Raw genomic sequence first — 23,390 nt, forward strand, 5'->3', positions numbered from 1 at the left:
CACGGTTGTGGTTTCCCAACTAACTGATATTGTCTACCACTCCGCAAGAGTATCTGACATTTACTTGGCAGCAATCCATCCCCTCTAAAAGCCTGTTCCGGAACATTCACACATCGCCTAGGAATCTCTCCATTTCCTAAAAGAAATAGTTGTTATTTCAATTTCAGCGTTGTGGTGAAGTTGACCATTTGTTTTCTAAAGTTCATTATTGTGGCAAGTTGTGTGTACATCTGGCTTTGAAAGCGTTGATTACCGTCATCTGAAATGCACACTTTGCACTCCAAATGTAGAGAACAGGTAAGGTCTTACAGAAAAGTGGCTTTATTTGTTCCTTCTCACAAAATGTCGCTGTTTCTGTGTACATACAACAGGCACCCACAAATAATAAATAGTGTTTAATTGTTGATGTCAACGTTACAGAATGCTAGCTAGTACATAGAGAAAACGACCTTCAAAAATTGGGCAAAGGTCGCAACTAAAATGACTGGATTTATTGTACAAAGTCTGCTTCATCCACAAGTTTTATTTGGCATTTGATTCTAGAGACTTTAAAATGTATACCCAAAAAACAGATAGAAATGTCATCTTTTTAGGATTATTCTACACCTGCTTGATTTTCGTACACTGCGACTTTACCGGGTGCGCAATGCAGCTATTGGTATATTTTATACAAAATTCTAAAAGATTGGCGTCAAGAGAAACTGATTTCACTGTTGAGAAATTAGGGGAAAGGACATGTACAAGGTTTTTATACACAAACCACTCTTTTTTTCCCTCCATCATATCCAAAATCTGAAAAGTCTTAAGTGATGATAAATGGGGGAAAGCATTTTGTCCAACTTGATTATTGTGGGAACTCCCTTTCGCTGTGATTGTTGGATGTTCACCTTTCCTCTCAAATTGTCACAGTTGCTGATCTTTTCCTTCCAACTTGTCAAATGCATATTCAAATAAAGAGGACATTTTTGTGACCACCCACGTTTTTTAATCCCATCCTTTCCGTCGCCTTCCCCACCTTTCTTTCCTTTGGTTTTGGGCGGTGACCGGCTGGCAGAGAGCTATGTTTAAAGGTTTTTGGGGTTTGAAGATTTCCCAGCGACGGATGCTCCTTGACAGGCTGACGTATCACAAATTCCAGGAGGTCCATGGTGCCCAGTCCTACCTGCCCTGCCGTGCTCTCCGGGCTCACCTGGATCTCCGGGGGAGCCGTCGCGCCCGTCTTTAACGGTTCCTGCGACACCTGGAAGACCTGTTAAGAGGATTCATTTCAGTATTGGGATCATGACGAATCAGGAAGTATAAGAAACACAGTAATAAAATTCATTTTTACTGCGGCCTCGACGGTGGCTGATGTAGTATTTAAAGATATAGAAATAAAGATGACAGGCCATGCACCGTACCTTGCTCGCCTTGGTCTCCAACCGGGCCGTCAATGGCTTTGCCAATGGGTCCCTTGTCACCCTGCTCGCCTAAGTCCCCTGTTGTCAAAAATAAACATGTTTACCTGTTTTCGTTTTGCTGCCAAAATAAGTTCATACTGGAGGGGAAATTATGGTTTAAATGTGTCTTTTATACTCTTGTATTTTAATGTACTATCATACTCATATACTTATGTACTCTTATATCTTTATACCATTATAATTTTATAGTATACTCTATAAGTTACGTTTACGTTTTCACTTGGTGTTCAGAGGGAAGCACCTTGAAGGTCCAAAGATGGCCTTGCCTCCCACATTCTTCTTCTTGCAGTGATGCATTGTGTTTACAAAGTTTTGTTTTTGGTGCCAGGAAGTGCACTCTGGAGCTTGCGTCCCACATTCCAAGTCATCCTTATTGCTAATTTATTATAGTCGCACGCCATCTAGCTTTCAAGCTTATACAATGCATTTAAATATGTGATTTCCTGTATTCATATAAACCAATCAGATGTGTAGTTTTATTCTTGTGTTTTCCAATAAATGAGCCTCCTGACAGAGGAGGAGCTTGATTCTTTCCCGATCCGATCCTGGAAGCACGCGCCTCCGATGGAAGGGTCTATATAAAACCTAAATGTCCGATTCAGAATGTGTTCTTTTCTTCATTCTACTACAATCTCAAGTTTTAACCTTAACGTATACATTGAGTTTAATTTGATCCGTGGTCAATATTGTAACCTAGTTTCCCCTCCCTGAAAATGTCACCAATTTGTTCAATTTACTGTATTTCTCCTATTTTTGGTACGCATTATTTAAACTAACACTGCTTACAGTAGTGACACTTGCCGACTGGCTGCCAAAATGCTGTACCTGTTGCCAAGCAGCTACGCGCTTCGGTGCCATTTATTCATTATTTTTAAAACGAGCATTCGCTAGAAAAAATGAGCATCTGCTGCCCTTGGACACAACAACAAAATGACGTGCAAATCGTAAAGTGGCCAAACGTTGGTTTCTTTCCCTTTTCTCATAAAAATGTCGCGCAGTTGTGTTGAGGTGAATCTGAAATGGAAATATTTAATGATAAGATGTGATTCCTTTTTACATGTACTACTCTGATTTAAGAATTTGGTTTCCTGAATGAATGAAAGAAACTTAAGTTCGAACATAACAAAAATCAGGGTTCTTACAGCTTAAAGCAAGTTGAATTTAAGACTTTTAAGACTTTATTTTAATGCCTTTTCAAATCAAATTAAAGACCAAGTCAACATAAAAACAACACAATTCAAACAAACAAACAATAAATTGAAGGTTTACAGCACTTCATGAATCTCAGCCTGTAAGATAACTACTGATTCCATAGAACTCTTCTGCTACATTCAAGAAGCATTTTTATCGTGATGAATGAAAAATTACTTTTTGGTCCAGGGTAAAAGATTCATGACCAATTTTGAGTGTAGCGTTATTAAAATCTATGCTTGGAAAATAACTTCCTTGGCTGTGGACAATTGATCAATATTACTAAATCTTTGTGTTCACATTTTTAAGACTTTTGGGAATTGGATTTAAATCATTTTAATGCCAATAAATGCCTTATTTATAGAAAAACAAATTCAATGGCTTTTAAGACTTTTCAAGGATCCATGGAAACCCTGAAAATAAACAAGTCAAAAAACATGAGTAGGAAAAAGTATATGCTTATTTCATCCTGCCCCTTCGACTTCCTTAATAATTGTGTCTCACACCTAGCTCTTCTCTGTATTTAGACACAAAAACCCCTCATAAATATACACATTTACATTAGTTTATATTACAAGACACTAAGGAAATAATGATAATAAATAGGAGTAATGAATTAATATTCCGCTCTATTCAAAAAGTAGACCAAAAAAATCACATAAAAGAAGGTAACGAAAGAAAGCACAAGAGGGGAGTAGGTAGCAGGTATGCTCATTTGGTCCCACCCTCTATTCAGTTAATGTACAGTCACTTCATCCCATGATGAATTATTGTTAAATGTGTTGGGACTCGCATTAGAATTGCTATCAGTTTTGCCCATTTTAGAGACTCTTATCACTAACAATTGAATCTTATTACCACAGAAAAGGCGGCAGGGTGGCAAAAGGAAAACAATTTGTCACCCGACATTTAAAAGCAACACAAATTACATTTTGTGAGGAAGGTCACGCATACTCGTTCTCCCCTTTATTAATAGGGAATTAGTTTTACTGTATAGGGACCACTATTCATGATCTGTGTTGGGACTCATGAGTTACAACTTTTCTCAGTAATGAGTACTGTCTCACGTTAGGATTTTGTGTCTCTATTATCATTAATACATGGTGCATTACAGCAATAATCCAGTATTTATTATATGCAGATCACTCACGTTATCGCATACAACCCTTGGTCAACGGCAGCAGTCGATGCTGGTTGGGCATTTTCATATTTACGTACATAGTACAACTGAATACAGTTATGAGTTATGGTGGTGCTGTCTCTAGAACAGAGTACAAGGCCACTAAAATTTCTCCAAATGAAGATATTCTCCCTTTGGGGCTAAGATCTTCGGCCTGCGCCTGTACCTCCACCAGAAACCGACTCCAAATTCAAGCCGAGTTTTAGCTTAAAATGTCAATCATTAAGTCAGGCTGGTCGGGCTTCTCTCTCGCCATTTTTTTTTTCATTTGTGGAAGATCTATGTACACAGCATTTAGTTACTTTTACTCAAGTAATTATTTAGATAAAGAAAATGCTTATCAGTTTAACTCAAAATCGCTAAATCCAAAATAAAATTTCCTCCTTGGTGTTGGGGTAAAAGACGCGCAGCTTCCTCCTTCCACCTCCCTCACGTCAGATGTAATTTCTGCTTCTTGCCTATAGCTTACAAGCTTTACAAACTTTCTTTCAGCTTTTTTTTCCCAAACCTTTCACTATTTTCATCTTGTAATCTGCAGAATTAGATTTATTTTTCTGTGCCATTTTGTTCAGTTTCACTTTCGTCCGCTGCACGTCGCCCAGATGCGCAATTCAGCACCAACTGAATTACTATTAAAATGAAGTAACTAGTAATTGTAAATAATAACCGGTTGTTAGTAAGGCGCCCAATTCTGTTCATAACTCCTTTTATGGGACATATATACCAGCCAAAGTGCTCGCAAATCCCATGTTCAAGTTCGATTGGGCGCACACACATTATTTATATATATATATATATATATATATATATATATATATATATATACAGTTGTACCCCAATATTTTTGCCAACGTTTGCTGTGGTTGTCTTGCTGCTATGCTCGTGTAGATTTTTCACGTTTAATAAAATCCATCAAACAGTTGTGCAATGTATGTTTCCAACGACTGTTACCCCTTGTGCCAGGATCTCCCAGCTCTCCTGGCAAGCCCCTGTATCCCGGAGGTCCACGGGCGCCTGGGTGCCCGATGGAGCCGGCCCCTCCAGGCTGTCCCGGAGCTCCGGCAGGTCCGGGTCGGCCGACCATACCCGGTGCTAGAGGTCTGCGAAGATTGGCGGCCAGTTGTGCGATTTGATCTGCGGGATGCAGCAGGCATACGGTCAGTTCCCAATTCATGTTTCTATTAAGACCTGAAAGACTTTCAATGTGGATTTTCACCATCAATCATTGAGCCGCACAACTCTCTGATGTGCTGTTCGCTTGCTAAGTTACCCTAGAACACAAGAGCAAGATTTTTAGAGTGTAAACAAATTCTAAGCAGTTTGGTAAATGCTCATAATGAATCACTTACAGGTATGCCGGTTTTTCCCGCAATGCCAGGAAGACCCTGTTCACCTTGAAAGCCCATTAATCCTGGTTTTCCTGGGGGTCCTCTTGCCCCAAGTTCTCCTTGTGGCCCCGTGACACCCTTGGGGCCAAGTTCTCCTCGTTTCCCCTCCTGTTTCCCGCGGCCCAAACGAGATTTTGAAATGCCTTGTATTTTTACAATATTGAATTGATGTGTCTTTATTGTCAATTATTACAATGTAGTAACAAGATTAGATAAGGACGTATTAGAGAAAAATAAGATAAAGAAATATCAGGATAAATAGACAAAAATATTAACAAGGTATTGCTTGGAGACTGAACTAAGATATTATAACTTTTAGCGGCAACGGCAACTAAAGTCTATAAATAAGACATGAGTACACATTTTTCAATGCAACTAACAAGATATATATTTTTCAGTTTTGCGCACTAGTCTAGGAGGGTGATGGCCCTGGGGAAGAAACTGTCTCTGAGCCTGTAAGTCCTACTTTTAACCTGTAGTGCCTGCCAGAAGGCAACAGGTCAATGAGGTGGTTGCCGGTGAGAAGAGTCCTTCATAATATTGATGGCTCTGCTGCAGTATCGCAAGCCGTCCATTATGTAATAGTTTAATGCGAACAAGAGCTAAAATATTTGCAATGTTGTCGTAAAATCGATGCTTTGATTGTAATTTCACAAATAATGTTGCGCTTTCATGCAACTCATCTTATCCTCGTGACATGGAAGCAGGCGATGATGCTGAAGAATTAATGCTCGGCTCTAATTCATCCCATTGAAGTTGGATTGTGTGGCAGCAATGATTCCATCAATGATGATATAGCCCGATCCACTTTGACTACAATGCAGAGTTCCTGCAAGGTTCTATTTTTTTCCAGATGCAAGGCAGTGATGCTTTGGAATTCAAAGTTCATTATATCCAAGTGTATTATTTAGTGCCTCCTAGTGGTAAAAAACATTCCTAATAACAAAAACAAAAGTGATTTAAATAATAAAACAAAAACCCTTACCTCTCATCTGTGCATTTTTAAAATACTAGTAGGTCAAGAAATGCTTGCTTTTACCTTACATAACATGAGCCTCACCAAAGGGGGCATGATTGACTGTCATCTTGCTGCTATGATTACCCCAAATAAACAAAAAACAGGTAAGGCTGGACAAAAAAACAAAAAGAGAAATGGTGCCGCATGGTCACTTTCAGTCCCCGTAGTTTGTATTCTTCTTTGTGCTTTTTAACACTCATTTTTGGTTTCCCTACACAATACAGTGGGATGTAGTGGTCAAATATTACACACTTTCCCTTTAAAACACAGGTCTCAAACTTGATTTACTCAGGGGGTGTTGGAGTGAGGTTCCAGGCCAATTGAGGCTGCATTACATTAAATAGTCCACTGTTCTTAAACATCGTTTTTTGCACAAAGTAAGACCTAAAGATAAAAAATAAGAATTGGGAATTGATAACAAAATAAACAAACCTGTAATAAGTAAATAATAATCAAATAAATTACTCTCCCCGTGTCTGTTTCTTTCTCTCTCTGTATGTGGTTATATGTCTCCCTCTCTCTGTCTCTCGCTGTACCTCTTATTCTGTGTTTATTATTCTCTTTCTCCCTCTCTTTGTATGTCTCTCTCTATGTCCATCTCTGTCTTTTTCTCTCCATCTCTCTGCCACTCCCTTCATTTTTGTCTTTCTCATCCTCTACCTATTCTGCTGTGTCTTATGCTTTTGACGGGGGCAAAAAGCCAAGTACACAGACTTTCAAATACCACGTTTAAAACGCATTTCAGGTGGAACTCACGTTTTGCAAGCTAACATTTTTGAAATGAAATGAAATGAAATGAAATGATCTGCATTTATATAGCGCTTTTCAAGTCAATGACTTCCCAAAGCGCTTTACATTGTGCTTCACATTTCCCAATAGCGGCCGTGATCTCTGGCATGTAAGGCGCTAACCTGCTTATTGGGGGTAATTGGGGGTTCAATGTCTTACCCAAGGACACTTCGACATGTAAAACGGACAAGCCGGGATTCGAACTGGGATCCCTTAATCCTAAAACGATCGCTCTACCTCCTGAGCTACTGCCGCCCCTTTTTATCAGGTACACACTAACTGTGGCTGCACTAATAGATACCAATTTCGAGCCCTGTCTATCCAATTAGCATGTAGCTAGCATCCATATTAAACTCACGTGGGCTGCACTTACGTTATACCTCCCTACTCCTACTATCATCACACAAATAGACCCCAGGCCATGAGTTAAAAAAAAAAAAAAGCAGTTTGGAAAGCTAAATGACAACATTGCTTGACATGAGTCAAACATTTAAAACAAAGGAAAAAGAAGCTTGAAAGAAATTAAAATGAGAAAGTTACATATTCAAAAAGTAAACTTTTGTACCACTGGTAGAAATCAGTTCAACAAAACTCATCAGTGAACAAGTTACAAGGTATTGTTTATGACGAATGTTAACTGTCAACACACCATGGTTTAACTTCTGTGTTTGTGTGGTCTTGGAGGCGAAGATTTCCGAAATCGTAACCAGTAATGCTAATAAGAGGTTATTTAGCAGTGCGTTACTGAAAATTAGAGGCTATCTCAAGTAACTCCTACTGTAAAGCATGAGTTTACTAATAAAAATAATATTGTTTAAAGGAAAAGTGTGTAATATTTGACTACTAGATGTCACTGTATTGTGTTGTGCAACCAAAAACGGGTGCTATTTTTTTTGCCCTTTCTTAGGATTTTTTGGTCCGCGGCGCAGCAAGATGTTGGACAATTATGTTAGCTCCATTAAGGTGAGGCTCATGCAAAATAAATGATAGTAATTTCTCAACCTACAAGCATTTGAAAACATGCATTATATTGTAGTCCATGTATTTTTTCTTATTACTTCAATCAATAGTTCTTTTGTTAAGATTTTCTTACCACTGGGAGGCACTAAATAATACACAGTGCCCTTTTAAGGTTCTATGAGAGTATTAATGCACTATTATTTATATTGAAGGTTGTTTCATTTGAATGAGTCCCTGAGTGAAGCAAAAGAGGGAGCAGGCGGGAGTCCTTCTTGTGGTTACAGTGAGGCAATTATTTTATTTCTTGACATAAAAAAATGTAAAATGACTTCGGGAGCAGAGCCCGCAGCTTTCAGCTCATTGCCGACTGACCTCCGAAATTCTGCGACCCTGTCCACCTTCAAATCCGGACTCAAAACTCACCTCTTTAGAATTGCCTATTCTTGACCATATGCCTCACACACCGCCCCTTTTAACTATAATCTGTTTTATTGGCTATTTATTACTTGCTCGTTTTACTCTTAGTTTATTGTTGTGTCCTACTCCTACTCACTTGTATGAGAAGGTTCAAAGGTGACAACAACTGACAAAATGTAGTAATAGAAAAATAATTGAACAAAATGGAGCCCACCTCTCCTTTTTGTCCAACAGGTCCAAAATGGCCCTAGAAACAAAACAAAAAAGGAAAGAATTGCAGTCACCGAAACATCAGAGGCAGTTGACAAGACTACTTACAGGTTCTCCGTTCTCTCCAGGTAAACCATCGCTTCCTGCTACCCCCTGCGAACATGAAATAAAACATGTTCAGCCTTACAGCACTTTTAAACAGAAAAGTGTCTTCAGATGAGCAACTTTAACTGAAGTCAAATATGTACCATGTCTCCTTTTGTTCCTGAAGCTCCAACTGGCCCCTGTGGGGTTGGGGAATGGTAGGGGTAAGGAGGGGGGACAGAACATAAATGAGACCAATGTTGAAACATTTGTGCAAAACGGCAGGAGATGAGGTGGGACGAGGCGAGGCGGGGCATTTTTTTTTCTCAGTAGCAGAGAGGTGGGCAGGTTGCGAGCAAGGGGAAGCGCTATAAAGAACGTCTTTGTTCTGTCTTTTTAGCCCAGGACCACTTTGTGTCCTTTTGGGGAAAGTTTCAGTTTTCTTCTGCTTCTACTAAAGCTACATGGCCTTCGTATTCGCGTCAAATGCCATTGAATAAGATCGTTGATGTTTGGCCTCTGACAAGCAAAAATCACTCACTCTTTCTCCAAACTCTCCTCGAATTCCTGTTGGACCTGGAAGACCTGGATCCCCCAAGGTTCCCGTGATGCCCTGAGGAACACCAGACTTGGTGAAATGACTGCCAATGTGTTTTGGAGATGCTGCAACATGAAACTTGTTGATGTTTCCACTGACCTGGAAACCTTTCACTCCCTGAGGTCCTTGGTTGCCTACAGGTCCAATTCCTCCCTGCAGAAAAAGCATACTGCCTGGTAATACTGGTAACATGGCAATTGTCAGATGTTTTAAAACAAACAACGGTATGGCGACAAAATACAGATGCAAGATGTGGTTTGTATGACAATTCCTACAATTGTGTTTTTCTTTCATGGAACCAGTTTGATGCAATCATGATGACCTCCATATCTACTGAACAACCAGTGTGATCAGTACAGCCTACTCACTCATAATACAGAACTGCATGGCTATTCCTCTTCTTAAAACTGTCATTTTTATTTACATTGAAAATCAATCCATCTGCCACCTTCAGTTGTTGTTGGGCAAACGGTGGGGCTATACTTAACTGGTTTCCCACCAATCACAGGATACCAACAAGCAAACATAGTTTGAACTCACATTCACACATTTCGGTGGAGAATTTGTAGTCAAAAGCTATTTAGAGCTTTTCAAATTTTGACAGAATTACACAGTCATCAGATTTGAATATTGTGCATCTGCTTAGCGCCTTGGCAAAGCTTACCGCCACTCCTCGTGGTCCTGCTATTCCTCTCTCCCCTGGTACGCCAATATCACCCTGTGGGAAGACGAGGAATTGTTGAGAAACCTAATGGTGTGTTCTACACATGTAGAAAAATTCAGCAACACATTTGAGCAATTCATTAACTGTCTACCAGATACATACAGGAATACCTGGCTCTCCGGAAGGCCCTTTCTCCCCAGCCTTTCCCTGGTCACCCTGGTGAAAAAAAGAAAATGTTTAGCATGGTTCTCCTAAATCTTGTAGGCCTGCTTTTGGACTTGAAGCTTACAACTCCTCCTTTGGATCCCTTGCTACCGGCCTTTCCTTGTAGACCCTTTGGAGGAAAATAGTTTATTGTCAACTTGTTTTTGTTATGTATCTCACCGAGGACACGCATACACGTATGCCAATTTAACTTACAGGAAGTCCATTTGGTCCCTTTTCTCCAACTATACCATGGCGCCCAGCATCACCCTAACCAAACACACAAACTGTGACTTTAAGAACAGTTCTATGACTTTTTTGCTCCGTGTTATCTTAAACCAAAGGGCATGTGATGTTAAACCAAGAAATTTACTTTCTCGCCATCCATTCCTGGGGTTCCATCTTTGCCATCTCTGCCAGGAATTCCCTATGGATAAAGGAATTTGTTCTTTTTTCATGTATTTTTGTTTCACCTTATAAGAATGCATTTTCATCAAGCTTTCACTTACGGGCTCCCCTTTGGGCCCAGAACCACCAACAGCTCCTTTCGGACCAATTTTTCCCTGTTCAAAACACACGTGTTTTTTTTACAAAGCAATAGATGTAGAACCACAGAAGTTTAAATCCTACACTCACAATTTCTCCTTTGGGACCTCTGAAACCCTGGGGTCCTCTTTCTCCAGTGTCACCCTGGAAGAATCAGAAGAAACACAAACAGCTATTTATTGATGGGACCAGTGTTTAACTGTGGATGTTCTTCAGGACCCAAAAGCAATGACTTATTTTCATTTTGTTTCCAAGTTGAAAAGACTCACTGTCTTTCCAATGATGCCGGCGATTCCAGGTTTGCCTCTGAAACCTGGCAGACCCTGTACACAGATAACAGATCAGGGAAATATGAAGGAAACATGGTGGTTTCTCACAACGATGCTCAATTCCTTACTCTGTCTCCGACAGCTCCCATTGGACCTGGCAAACCCCTCAGACCACGTGGGCCCTAACAAAAAAAATCAAGTGGCATGATGAGGCAGTCGTTGACAACCTTAAAAAAATCTGTTCTGAAAAAAACCTTACCTGCAAGCCAACTGTCCCTGGGAAACCTGGAGGACCAGGAGGACCAACATCACCCTAAAGAAAGAAACAAGAGCCTTAGCCAACAAACAGACAAACCAACTACACCATATGTAGGAAGTTTGAGTCATTTGTCATGCACGTACCTTTTGTCCATTTTTTCCAACTTCTCCCTTGTCCCCTTTGTGGCCAGTGTGACCCTAAAAGGAGAGAAACAATATTACATTGAAGGGTGACAATTAGAGGTCGACCGATTATCGTGCGGGCCAAATATCAGCACCGACATTTGGTGGATATCGATTATTTAGGCTCTAATACAGCCAAGTCTTTCTCTCCCGCTCTCCTGCTTCCTGTCTCACACACTACACACTCCGCCCCTTCTGATTGGATAAGCGGCCGGAGGCAGAGCCACTGAATCAGGAAGAATAACGTTAGAGTGGAGTAAACAACAACAGTTCTGCGTACTGAGTCCTGACATGCCTGTAAATCAAGATCGACGATTATATTTAGATTTTAAAAAGTCAATGGTAGAAAAGCGTGCATGTGATGAAGTGTAGTTAACTTGTTTTAGGGAAGCATGTTCAGGTGGAGACTGATGCATAAGCTCTTATCATAACATTATTTCGTCAATCAAATGTGTGTGTTTGTGATTGAGAGAGCATAAAAAGCACGCTAAAGTGAAAGGCTGAGTGATTAGCTGTTACCATAACATTGTTTTTTGAGTCTGGCTCTAAAACAAAATGCCGACAATTTTCAATTAGCGAGCTTCGTTGATATTCCCATGGACTTTAAAAAAAAAGTAATTTAAGCCATTTGGTTGTATCAATAATCGGTATCAGCCCTGAAAAATCCATATCAGTCGATCAATTATAGTGTGCAATAATTATTGTCATTATAAAAAGTCACCTTAAATCCTGGCATCCCTGGAGGACCAGGGGGACCAGCAGGGCAGATAGCAGGACACTGTAAACAAAAGAAAAAAAATCTCATTATCTCACTCATACAGAAGCCAATTCAGATGGATCAGTAAAATACTCACCAGAAGATCACCGGTGAGATCTTGAAGAGTACCAGGAAGACCCTAAAAATGCAACAGTTTATATATAGCTAAACGCACACTTGACTTTCAACCAATTAATTACCAACTATGGCACTTTATGCCCAGTAGAAAAATAAGCCATCTCACTCTCACTATTATTATTGTAGTATACCACTTTCCCCCATACAATAAAGGCAGAACTTACAGGTGGCCCATCAGGACCAGGTGGTCCTGGAAGTCCTGGAAGGCCCTCAGCACCCTAGTAAGATAAAAAAATGGAATCAAAGACCTTGTGTGCAAAATGTTGCCCGATAGAATGCTTTCTAGTGTTATCCTAAAATGATGTCTTGAAATGTGCTGAATGTATTATGCATTTTGTTGCTGTCTCCTCATTTGTCAATTTGTTTTGTTTTGGGTTATTTTTGCATTTGTGGAATTTTTACGATATAAACATGTAAAAATGGTAAATATTAAAAAAAACGACAGAGGTTGATATATGTCTCTTTCATATGACAGTGACAATATAAACAGTCATGCAACACTTCAGAGTCACAAAGTTACTGCATTATATTATCTTTTTATTTAATTGTTCCAGATCAGCATCCAGAAAGTTGTATTATTTCTTAAATAGTAACCCAAATACTGTAGCTTTACATAACGTTTGTTTATAATTTTACAAATACGATCCATTTTATGATTTAAAACTAACTCTAATATTTAAACAATTGTTAATATATCTGTATTATATTTAAGATTTACGGTGTATAAAACATATTTCTATACACATTTTATTCACTGTATCATATACAAGTATCACTTTTAATACAAGTTTTGGACCACTTATAGCTGTAGTTTTAAGATCCCTTGTCTCAAGGCTCAATTACGGAGACAGAAGTAAAATATAAAATATTTGTATAAAATGGCCATGCTTTCCGATTCAGTGGCTAAATGTTCCCATTTGGGATATTGAACAGAAACTCACCACGGAACCCTGAGGTCCTACTCCGCCTGGCAACCCATTGGTCCCGGGTAAACCCTAAAAACAAAACACACTAAACGAAGTTTCATCTACCAAAAAAGAACAAGGAATTTGGAGATTCTCCCAGGATTCAAACAAACAAACATCCTGCACAAGTAGAAACTCTCAATGAGAAGGAAAATAAAAAGTTGTTGAACTCACTGGAGCTCCTGATCTCCCTCTGCCCTACGGGAAATACAACAAATATTACCGGCACCAATTCTGGTTCAAAATGTACCATCCATGCCGAACTGGCTGAAGGCCTGGTTGAGGCTATGTTGAGGTACTTACAGCAGGTCCAGGGGGGCCAGGAGGTCCGGTGTCACCCTGCAGGAAAAATGCCAAGTGTTATCATTATTCAAAACTCTGCAGAACAGGACTGATCCTCTGCTGACAAATATTTTCCAAACTCTCTTAAAGGCTGTAAAGTTTCAAGATCTTAATACTTGTGACTAATTCCGAAATATAATTCTCAGAGAAAAAGTGTAAGAATGAATAAGTTTGTAATATTGCAGCTGGTAGTCATTATTGAATGTGTCAATATGTAAGACTGCAACATGCAGTTTTGTCTGTTGTTAAAGAAACAATAAAAGGTCCTCACATTATACAGTAGCTCCCAGCAGCTGTATTTGTCAAGAAAATAGTCTAAATAGACACAAAGCGGCTCGACTTTGCTTCACTGCATTCTTCACAAACAGATGTGATGTGAATTCAATCTCCCTTTTTTGTGGTGAGATTTGTGTGTACGGTAAACAGAACACTCAAGTTTTTTATTTTTATGTTTATTTTTAAAAAGAGGGCTCTGATGCATATTGCAGTGGCAATGAGCTACTGGGGCCATGTGTCCTCATTAGCTTAACTAATTAGCTGGAATGCTCAGAAAGTATGAACATTTGACCTCAAAACAGTTGTTCATCCAGCAAACTGTGATCTGTTTTCTCAGTCTTCCAAGATATTTTTTAATCTCATTTAGGAGCGTAGTGAAATTCCGGGCCGGATTTAAGAAATAAAGCTAATCCTGATCCCTCATTAAAAGTACTCGAACTGCAAAGCTTGAATAATCTGGCCTGACAGAGGTCATCGGGTAACAGGTTTCCATCCAATATAACCTGCAGATCTACACCATAACAGCACTCAAGGAAGACTTACTGCCTCCCCCACAGGCCCGTCCTTCCCGGATGGACCGTCAGGACCTGTCAGACCCTGAAGAGAGAGAAAAAAATTGTGTTTTTGAGACATTCCTGGGAAGAAAATAAGAAGAAATTATTCGTATTCATGCCAGAAGACAAATTGAGCTGATTCAAGGTGTCTCGGCTTACGTCCACGCCTGGAAGTCCTGGGAAACCTGGCTTTCCTGCGACACCGGGGATTCCGGCTTTTCCTTTTGGGCCCTGGAAAAAAAGATCAAATACCATCAACAAAAGTACAACGATATGTTTATTTAAAGACTTTTTCAGTTTGAGATTTTACATCAATTTTGTAACTAATTTCTCTTCTAGGATGCAGTTTGAGCCGAAACTCAATTGAGGTGATTAGAAGGATAAGATATGTATACTAGTTGTCACTCAATAACATTGAAAGACATGGCATGTTTTTCTTTTAAATATGGGAGAAATCATGCAAAACTGTGAGACCCAATTTTCATCGATAGGCTTAATAAAAACATTATCGAAATACTCACTGCTTTCCCTGCCATTCCAGGAGGTCCGGGTTTGCCCTGTAATAAGGAGTGATATATTAAGAAATAATAAATGTATGCATTTCATCACCTTTTTCCTGACGTTACTGAATGGGTATGTTATTTCACTGCAGGCTACAAATGGTCACATGATCAAAGTCCTTTAACTGAGGGGGGTGAATGTGCAAGGAGGAGGCATGAGGTGAAAGTCTGGATGGTCGCACACAGTTGGGGAATGTATGAATGGACCCACTGTGTGCCTTCACCCAACTGCTGGAACCAAAATATCTACTAATCAAACACGTGCACGTTGCCATACAAGGGCACATTTATATAGTGGGGTAGGCAAATTTTTAAGTGGCAGCCACATCAGGTTAAAAAATTTGGCAGAGGGGCCAGGCTAGGGGGAAGAAAACTATAGATTTGATTCTTTTTGTATCTGCCAATAGTATAAGATCCGAAACATCAGCAATCCAAGAGAGAACAAGGTCATGTTGACCTGTCCAATTCTTCTCATTTGCATCTATGAATAAATATATATGTAAATATACATGTATGTACATCTACATGTACGTGTTTTATTTCATTTTATATCGGTGTATGAATAGATCAATTGGATCAAATTTATTTTGAAACACACTTAATAATCTATCTTTATGCCAAGGCGATATCCCCCTAATGGGGGGTGGCTTGAGTCAAGAACACAGTCACATTCATCAAACATTCATTCCCTTTCACTCTTCCAAACCTGACATCGAACATTAAGCCCACAGCACAACAAGTGGGTGAGTTGCTGTGCCATGCAACCCTTCATCAGCAGAGAGTTCAGACAGTATACACTGGTTTACACCCTCTGCATCATGTGCGTTGATACTAGTCATTCTTAACTAACCTTTGCCATTCATATCTATCTCGAGCACACACTATTGCATCCATTACATTAACCGACCTCACATCCAGAGCACGTTTCACACCGTCCATCCAACCGTATTTGAGCCTTCCGCACATTCTATTTCCCACCACTTCTGCATTACATACTCTTTTAGTCAAACGGCCTTCAACCATTCTTGATAATATGCATTAAAAACTGAAATGAAATAGGGCCAGCGCTTTTTATGTGAAATTTGATAAATATCTTGTTAAATAAAATAAGTACATGATTTAAAAAAATATATAACATAAAAATGTAGCCAGCAATTTGAATGTTGGCCTCGAGTGCAGTAAAGATTAATGCTTCATGAAAAATATATTTTTTTATGGGCAGGGTTACACAAAGGGACACTGGGGACACGGCTGGGACTAAGACAATAATATTTTATTAGCAGTACTTTATTTTAACATTTTATATATGACTCTTATATTTTTACCATTTTTTTCTTGCTATGCTGAAATTAAAAACACTGGCAGGCCACATGTAGGCCATTAGCCATAGTTTGCCCACCGCTGATAGAGTGTATATATACCACTAATCAACATGTGGGAGTATGGTGTCGGATACAATTCATAATAATAATAATAATAATAATAATTTCCTTGTATTGTCATTCTGTGTAACAATGTACACAGAACGAAATGTCGATTGCACCTGACCCGCTGTAGCGAGCCGATGCAGCCGCAGCCAACAGAGGGCGCCGCCGACCACTTTTTAAGTCTTAGGAATGACTCGGCCGGGGCGCGAACCCCGACCTCCCAGTCTCAAAGCGGGCGCCTTACCATCTAGGCTAATAGGTAATTAAGAACTTTACTAATGGGTGAAATATAAATGAAAATTTTAATTCATCAAACAAAGTAAAAACATGTAACGGTACGCTGTTTGTATTTGCTCACAACTGTGAGAATGAAATAATTGTGGGTTGGACAGTGGGAGGGCCCACAGCAGCAACATGTTTAAGAGACCAAGAAACACCTGCAAAAGTGTAAAAATTGAAACTGACAAGTCATGTTTAAATTTACCCCACTTTTCTTTGTATATTTGCCCAATTGAAATGACAATTACTCTACATAGGGGTCTGTAAACTTTTTCAACACGCATGGACCGCCTGGGGATACAGTGTGCTGTAAATGAGTCATTTGGCACACCCTCTGCTGCAACAGCACTGACTGTACTCCCCTGTACAGTCAGTGTAAATCAATAACCTTAAAGGGACCAAATAAATTAAAATAGATAAAAGTAAATAAAATACAATTGTTAATGGTAGCTGATAACAGTATTGGCTGACCATCAGTAGCCGTTTAAAAATCTGGTGGAAAAGGGATAGTAAATTAAATAGTTGTGTTAAATTTTCTTGTCATTTTTGCAAGGAGAAATATTTTTTGTAGTAATAGCATCGATATGTGGTGTCTGTATTGATGAATACCCAACATATGAGTATTGCTATAAAAATGTGTTATCAGACATCCTTAATCCTTGAAATCTTACAAGATATGGTAAAGTTCCTGCATTTCATTTGTTTAGAAACTTTGGCTGATGAGCAGTAACTGTTAAAGCAAATACTGTATCAACTCACATCAATTCCGTCCCGTCCAGGGGGCCCTGGCGGCCCTGCTGCCCCTGTGGCTCCTCGTGGCCCAGGCCTCTGCAACAAAATAGATCTTCAACCACTGTGCATCAAACCAGGTAGCATCATCTAGTAGAGTTCATTTGCGATTATAATAAGTAACAGTGAGTTGAGCTGAGAAACCCTAATAAAACACCAATAGATTGAAAAAGGACATCAAAACCAAAAAACCCTTGATGAGATTTTGTCTATTGAGCCTGTGTGTTTGTTTGAGTGAACAGGGGAAGGATTGTGTGGACTCTCCATCTGTGACATTCCACAGGTGGAAGAACAAGACAAGGAAAATCTGGACACTGAAACTGAACACACATCATACACACATACCTATCAATTTATACGTTTTCCCAAATTGTGTACACCGTTGAACAATTTTTGTTCAGGAATATTTTTTAAAGGTATTTTAAAAATCGTTTTTTTGTTAGACCGATCTCAAGGAGCCCAGATGACAACATTATTGTAGATTGCTTAAGTCGTTGCAGTACACTAACAAATGTTGTGCGCTATCAAGCATTCATTTGTTAAATAAAATAAACGTGTTTACACAATCTATCTTTCTTTTTATTCTACATAGGCTGTCGTGCTGAAAGTAAATGGGTGACGCGTTATGTTTTTAAGGATTATTATCGCCTAATAATGGAGATAGCAATCATCAATAAGGGGAGAATTTGGATGAGGTTGACAGGTATGCATAAAGTGGCACTATCTAGTAAAGTTCATTCGCAGTTTAAAATGTTTCAGTGAGATGATGTCCACTGAGTGTTTGTTTGAATGAATAGGGGAAGTATTGTGTACACTCCTCTCCATCTGTAACATTCCACAGGTAGAAGAAAAAGACAGGAATAACCTGGCCACTGAACTTAAAGCCACATTACATTCGTGCAATCAATATTGTTGGAAAAAGTACTGCACATGTGTCAGAATTAAGGCCAGGGTTGGGTAGGGTTACTTTAACTTGATTACTTTCAATTACTTTTGGATTACTCCAATACCAAATATGTTAATAAAAGACAAAATAAACTGAATATGAATAAAATGATGACTCACAACACGTGGCAAGCTTTCTCTCCTGGCTTTGATCTCTTTGATCTCCGGCAAAACTAACATCAAATGCGACAGAAACACAATGAAAATAAATCCAAACAGCTTGCCAACATCATTTTTGCCGTTCCATGTATTCTATTACTCCCCAAGCCTGCACAAAATTGAGTAATTTTATTCATATTTAGTTTCTTTTGTCTTTTATCAGCATATTTGGTATTGGAGTAATCCAAAAGTACTTGAAAGTAATCAAGTTAAAGTAACCCTACCCAACCCTGATTAAGGCCCTTTCACAATATTGGATTCCTGTTTTGTATTCCTTTGTTTTAACAGGCAATGTATTATTTAGTTTTTTGGCTAACGTAGTATATACTGTACATCATTTTGAGTGAATACCACACAGTTCCTGAAGGCTTTTGACGAAAAAGGACGGATATTACTAAGGAAAAGAGCGTGAACTCGAACACTGACTAAGCCTACCTGGGCAGAGGAGAGCGTCAAAAGCTGGCACAGTAAAAGCACCCATAAAGCCGAGAAGGTCGCCATGGCTGCCAGTTCGCCCACTTGAAGCGAGAGGCACCGGGGAAAAAAAGGTCCGAACCCAGCCGCCGGTCCCGACTCTCCGCGTCAAGAGTCCGAGCCTTCGTTCACCTGAAGGCGCTCAAGGACTCTCCAATAAACCCGAAGCTCCAGAAAAGTAGGAAGGGGTTGAGGAGGAAATGGAAGAATCAAAAGAAACACCTGACACTGGACGGAGATGGTCCAACAGCAGTCACTGGAAACGCTGGTGGAGAGGGCGGAGTCTTGAGTGGCGCTTTGACCAATCACAAAACAGATCATCAGTGATTGACATTTCTAAAGAAACTTGTGTTTATATGTCATTTACACTTGTTTTTGCAGTTTTCATATCGTGCTTAACCCTACTTGGGATCAATGTTCCCTCTAATTTTCCACGGGTCTGAGTGTTCACACAAAGTTGGTGAGCAACGCTTGAAACAACAGTGAGCAACCATAATCCCAAGTTTGGCAAGATAATTCATTATCAAACATGTCCAAAACTTGACATCACGTTACATTTTGCTGAGTTTCCGGCAATGCAAAATTGTTTTTCTCTTTTGAATGAATTGACTCATGTACTATTGCAAAGGTTGTATAGCCTACAAACGTTGTTTGTTCTTACAATTCTTTCACAAGATATCTCATCTCATCTCTCATCTCATTAGCTACACCGCTTATCCTCAGTAGGGTCGCGGGGGTGCTGTAGCCCATCCCAGCAATCATCAGGCAGTGGGCAGGGGACACCCTGAATTGGTTCCCAGCCAATCGCAGGCACAGACTACTCACTCGCTCATTCAAACCTAGGGACAATTTTGGGCCGGCTAATTAACCTGACATGCATGTTTTTGGAATGTGGGAGGAAACCGGAGTGCCCGGAGGAAACCCACGCAAGCACGGGGAGAACATACAAACTCCGCACAGGAAGTCTGGCGCCGGAGGTTCCCAAGACATGAACTGTGCCGTACATGCGCTAACCACTGCGTCACCGTGCTGCCCTCACAAGATATCCATTTCTTTTTATTTCCTGACATATTTTTTCGCATAATATTAACAATTTTGGGGGTTTATTTAGTCGATTGTAAGATACAGAACTGTACTTAATCACATTCTTTAGTGGAAGTACAATGTTGGCAACAAGATTCACTTGATATAATTGGAAATTATTTGAATGCAACACAAACTTTTTCTTCTTTTTTCCGTGTTTTTTTCTACTCTATTTAAAAATTCCTTTAAAAAAATCTCGGTGTGTTTATTTTTTCCGAGCTGTTACTTCTTTCTTTTTGTTTTCTAGTGACTTTTTTTCTACATTTCTTTCTTTTCTTTTTTTCTGGCTTTTTTCTAAATTTCTCCTTCTTTTTTCTCTTTCTTTTTTTCTCAGCTTTTCACTACTTTTTCATTTTGGTATTTTTTTCTTTTTTGTTCTATTCCCCCATTCCTTTAAGTCATTTTGTGCACAATTTTACATAATATTTTGTCATGCTGGGAGTAAAGAAGCAAAAACAACCTGAAGAGCCGTTTAGGACCTGAAAGAGCCGGTTACTCTCAGTGACCCGAGCCGAAGAAGCCGGTTCTCGACAAACTCCACTAACTTTTACTCAACTTCGTTCTACTTCGACTCGACTTCAAAATACCGCATTTAGGACACAACCTCGGGGGAACCCGTGTATTTTTACCTTCATGTATTGTAGCTTTGACTTAAGGCGCTTCTTAATTAGTAATTTTGAGCCCTCATTTTTGTGCGCTGGCTAGATTTTCTTGTGCGCTGAGAATGTGCGAGCAGTGCGCAATTGCGCACGCGCGCAGCTTAGAGGGAACACTGCTTGGGGTACACATTTAAGGTCAACAAAAACATAGAACCAGAAAACATCCAAAAATTATTCAATCGGAAAGAGGGAAATTATAACTTTAGGGACTGTAGTAAATTCAAAATCCCAAAGGTGAGAACTACCAGGAAAAGTATGTGTGTGTCTGTGTGTGGAGTGGAGTCAAACTTGGAACAATTTACAAGACGAGATCAAAGAATGTCCAAATATTCACCTGTTAAAATCTAGATACGGGGCGGCAGTGGCTCAGGAGGTAGAGCGCTCGTCTTGGGATCAAGAGATCGCAGTTCGAATTACATGTCGAAGTGTCCTTGGGTAAGACACTGAACCCCTAATACCCCCAATAAGCAGGTTAGCGCCTTACATGGCTGCAGGGCAGCTATTGGGAAATGTGAAGCACACTGTAAAGCGCTTTGGGAAGTCTTGACTTGAAAAGCGCTATATAAATGCAGATCATTTCATTTCATTTCATAGATACAAAAAACATTACTAGCAGAATGCAGAGATGAAGAAAATGGGGTATGAGTGATACTAGAGATTGTAAATACTGCATTTACAACTATAGTTAACCTTGTTGTTATTGTTACTATTATTATATCATAACTGTTATTATTGCTATTGTTGTCATTATCATTGGTGTCACAATGATATTTAGTGATTAGTAGCATTATAACGTTAATAGATGGGTACTGCGATCATTAGTGTATAAAATCTGTGACTATTGTTATTATTATAATTATTGATATCCAACCTATGTAATATTTATATCCGGGGGATTATAAGTCTTGCGTTTGTTACCTCCCGTCTCGGTTACTGTAATGAACTACTCTCCTCTCTCCCAAATCTAGCATCAACGGCTGTTTACTATGCAGATAAGACTCAAATGTATCTTCCAAAGGAGGAATCTACTCCACTAAAAATGTGGAAATATAGATATCTGCTTCACCGAAATGAAAAGTTGGATGTCACTTAACTTTTTGCTCCTCAACCCTGAAAAGACGGAAGTTATTGGTCCATATAAATGTCGTGACCTGTTCTCAAACACTGCTCTGAACATTGACAAATGTAATATCACCCAGAGTGACTTAGTCAAAAAAATACGTGTCATATTTGACCCCAATCTTTTCTGTCAAATACAAGTTAAGAATATTACTAGAACAGCTTTTTTCCATCTTCGCAACTGTGCATTTTTGAGGGATTGGTCAGCTGTGGTTACACCAAGCAAATCACAATGAAAACACCTTTTACATCTTCGCCCATGGACACTGTGACTGAGGGCACCATGGCCATCGCTATGGCATCAACAGGGGGAATCGGCTTCATCCACCACAATTGCACCCCAGAGTGGGTCAAGTTCTGTCGCCAGCTGTTTGGCGGCTTTTCTATCTTACTGTGGATCGGCGCCATCCTCTGTTTCCTGGCTCACGCCACTCAGGCCACCACTGAAGACGACCCCGCCGGAGACAACTTGTACCTAGGTATCGTGCTCACAGCGGTTGTCGTCATCACCGGCTGCTTCTCATATTTCCAAGAGGCCAAGAGCTCCAAAATTATGGAGTCTTTTAAGAACATGGTGCCTCAGCAAGCGTTGGTTATCCGAGAGGGCAAGAAGGTTCAGATCAACGCTGAAGAAGTAGCGGACGGAGATCTGATCGAAGTGAAGGGAGGTGACAGGATTCCCACTGACATCAGAGTTGTTTCAGCCCATGGCTGCAAGGTTGATAACTCCCTGACTGGGGTATCTGAGCCTCAAAGCATGTCACCTGATTGTGAATTTCCCTGTGGGGATGAATAAAGTATCTATCTATCTATCTAACATTGCTAAAATTCGCCCTATGCTGTCTCAGTCGGATGAGGAGATTATATTTCTAGCGTTTGTTACCTCCTGTCTCAATTACTGTCATGTACTACTCTCCGGTCTCCCGTAGTCTAAAATGAAGAGCCTGCAGCTGGTACAAAATGCTGCAGCTTGCAGTTTGATCACATTACCCCAATTTTAGCTGATTTACATTTGCTATCTGTCATCTTAATATGTGGTATAAGGTTCTGTTGGTATTATACAAAATCATGCATGGATTTACTCCCTGATATCTTTCGGATTGAATTTCCCACAATGCTCCTGTGCAGAGCCTTTGCTCTAAAAATGCTGGTCTACTAGTGATTTCAAGAGCCAAGAAGACATCCTCAGGATCGAAAGAGTTCTCCATTTGGGCCCTGGGTCTTTGGAATGCTCTGCCCTCTGGTATTCGATCTGCAACCTCAGCGGAACTGTTTACATCTAGGCTTAAAACACTTATATTCTATAGCTTATGAATGACCTATATTTCATCTTGACAATATCAGTGTTTTATTTGTTATTGCAACATCAATTTTCAGCCTGGTCATCCTAGAAGGGGGATTACCCCACGTGCGCTCCCTTCTCATGGTTTCTTTATTTTCCTCAT

The 23,390-nt window shown here is 39.7% G+C and overlaps 1 protein-coding gene across 1 annotated transcript; it reads right to left on the bottom strand.

The window, feature by feature from the left end:
* Positions 1–298: 298 nt before the first annotated feature.
* On the bottom strand, positions 299–19,336 carry col9a3 (collagen, type IX, alpha 3). Its single transcript, XM_088329796.1, has 32 exons — positions 19,046–19,336; positions 17,477–17,545; positions 14,973–15,008; positions 14,611–14,682; positions 14,441–14,494; positions 13,583–13,618; positions 13,454–13,477; positions 13,256–13,309; positions 12,479–12,532; positions 12,274–12,315; positions 12,141–12,197; positions 11,381–11,434; positions 11,238–11,291; positions 11,107–11,160; positions 10,979–11,032; positions 10,800–10,853; positions 10,673–10,726; positions 10,537–10,590; positions 10,380–10,433; positions 10,249–10,293; positions 10,122–10,175; positions 9,960–10,013; positions 9,395–9,448; positions 9,239–9,310; positions 8,862–8,897; positions 8,722–8,766; positions 8,618–8,650; positions 5,181–5,327; positions 5,048–5,102; positions 4,783–4,965; positions 1,401–1,478; positions 299–1,249 (listed from the first exon to the last, which is right to left on the bottom strand). Exons 1-32 carry the CDS (start codon positions 19,109–19,111, stop codon positions 1,065–1,067), a joined length of 2,037 nt encoding a protein of 678 aa, XP_088185922.1. The 5' UTR covers positions 19,112–19,336; the 3' UTR covers positions 299–1,064.
* Between the last annotated feature and the right edge of the window lie 4,054 nt (positions 19,337–23,390).

This window comes from Urocampus carinirostris, chromosome 3, assembly GCF_059441175.1.
Source record: "Urocampus carinirostris isolate Australia breed hairy pipefish chromosome 3, RoL_Ucar_1.0, whole genome shotgun sequence".
NCBI classification, from domain to species: Eukaryota; Metazoa; Chordata; class Actinopteri; order Syngnathiformes; family Syngnathidae; genus Urocampus; species Urocampus carinirostris.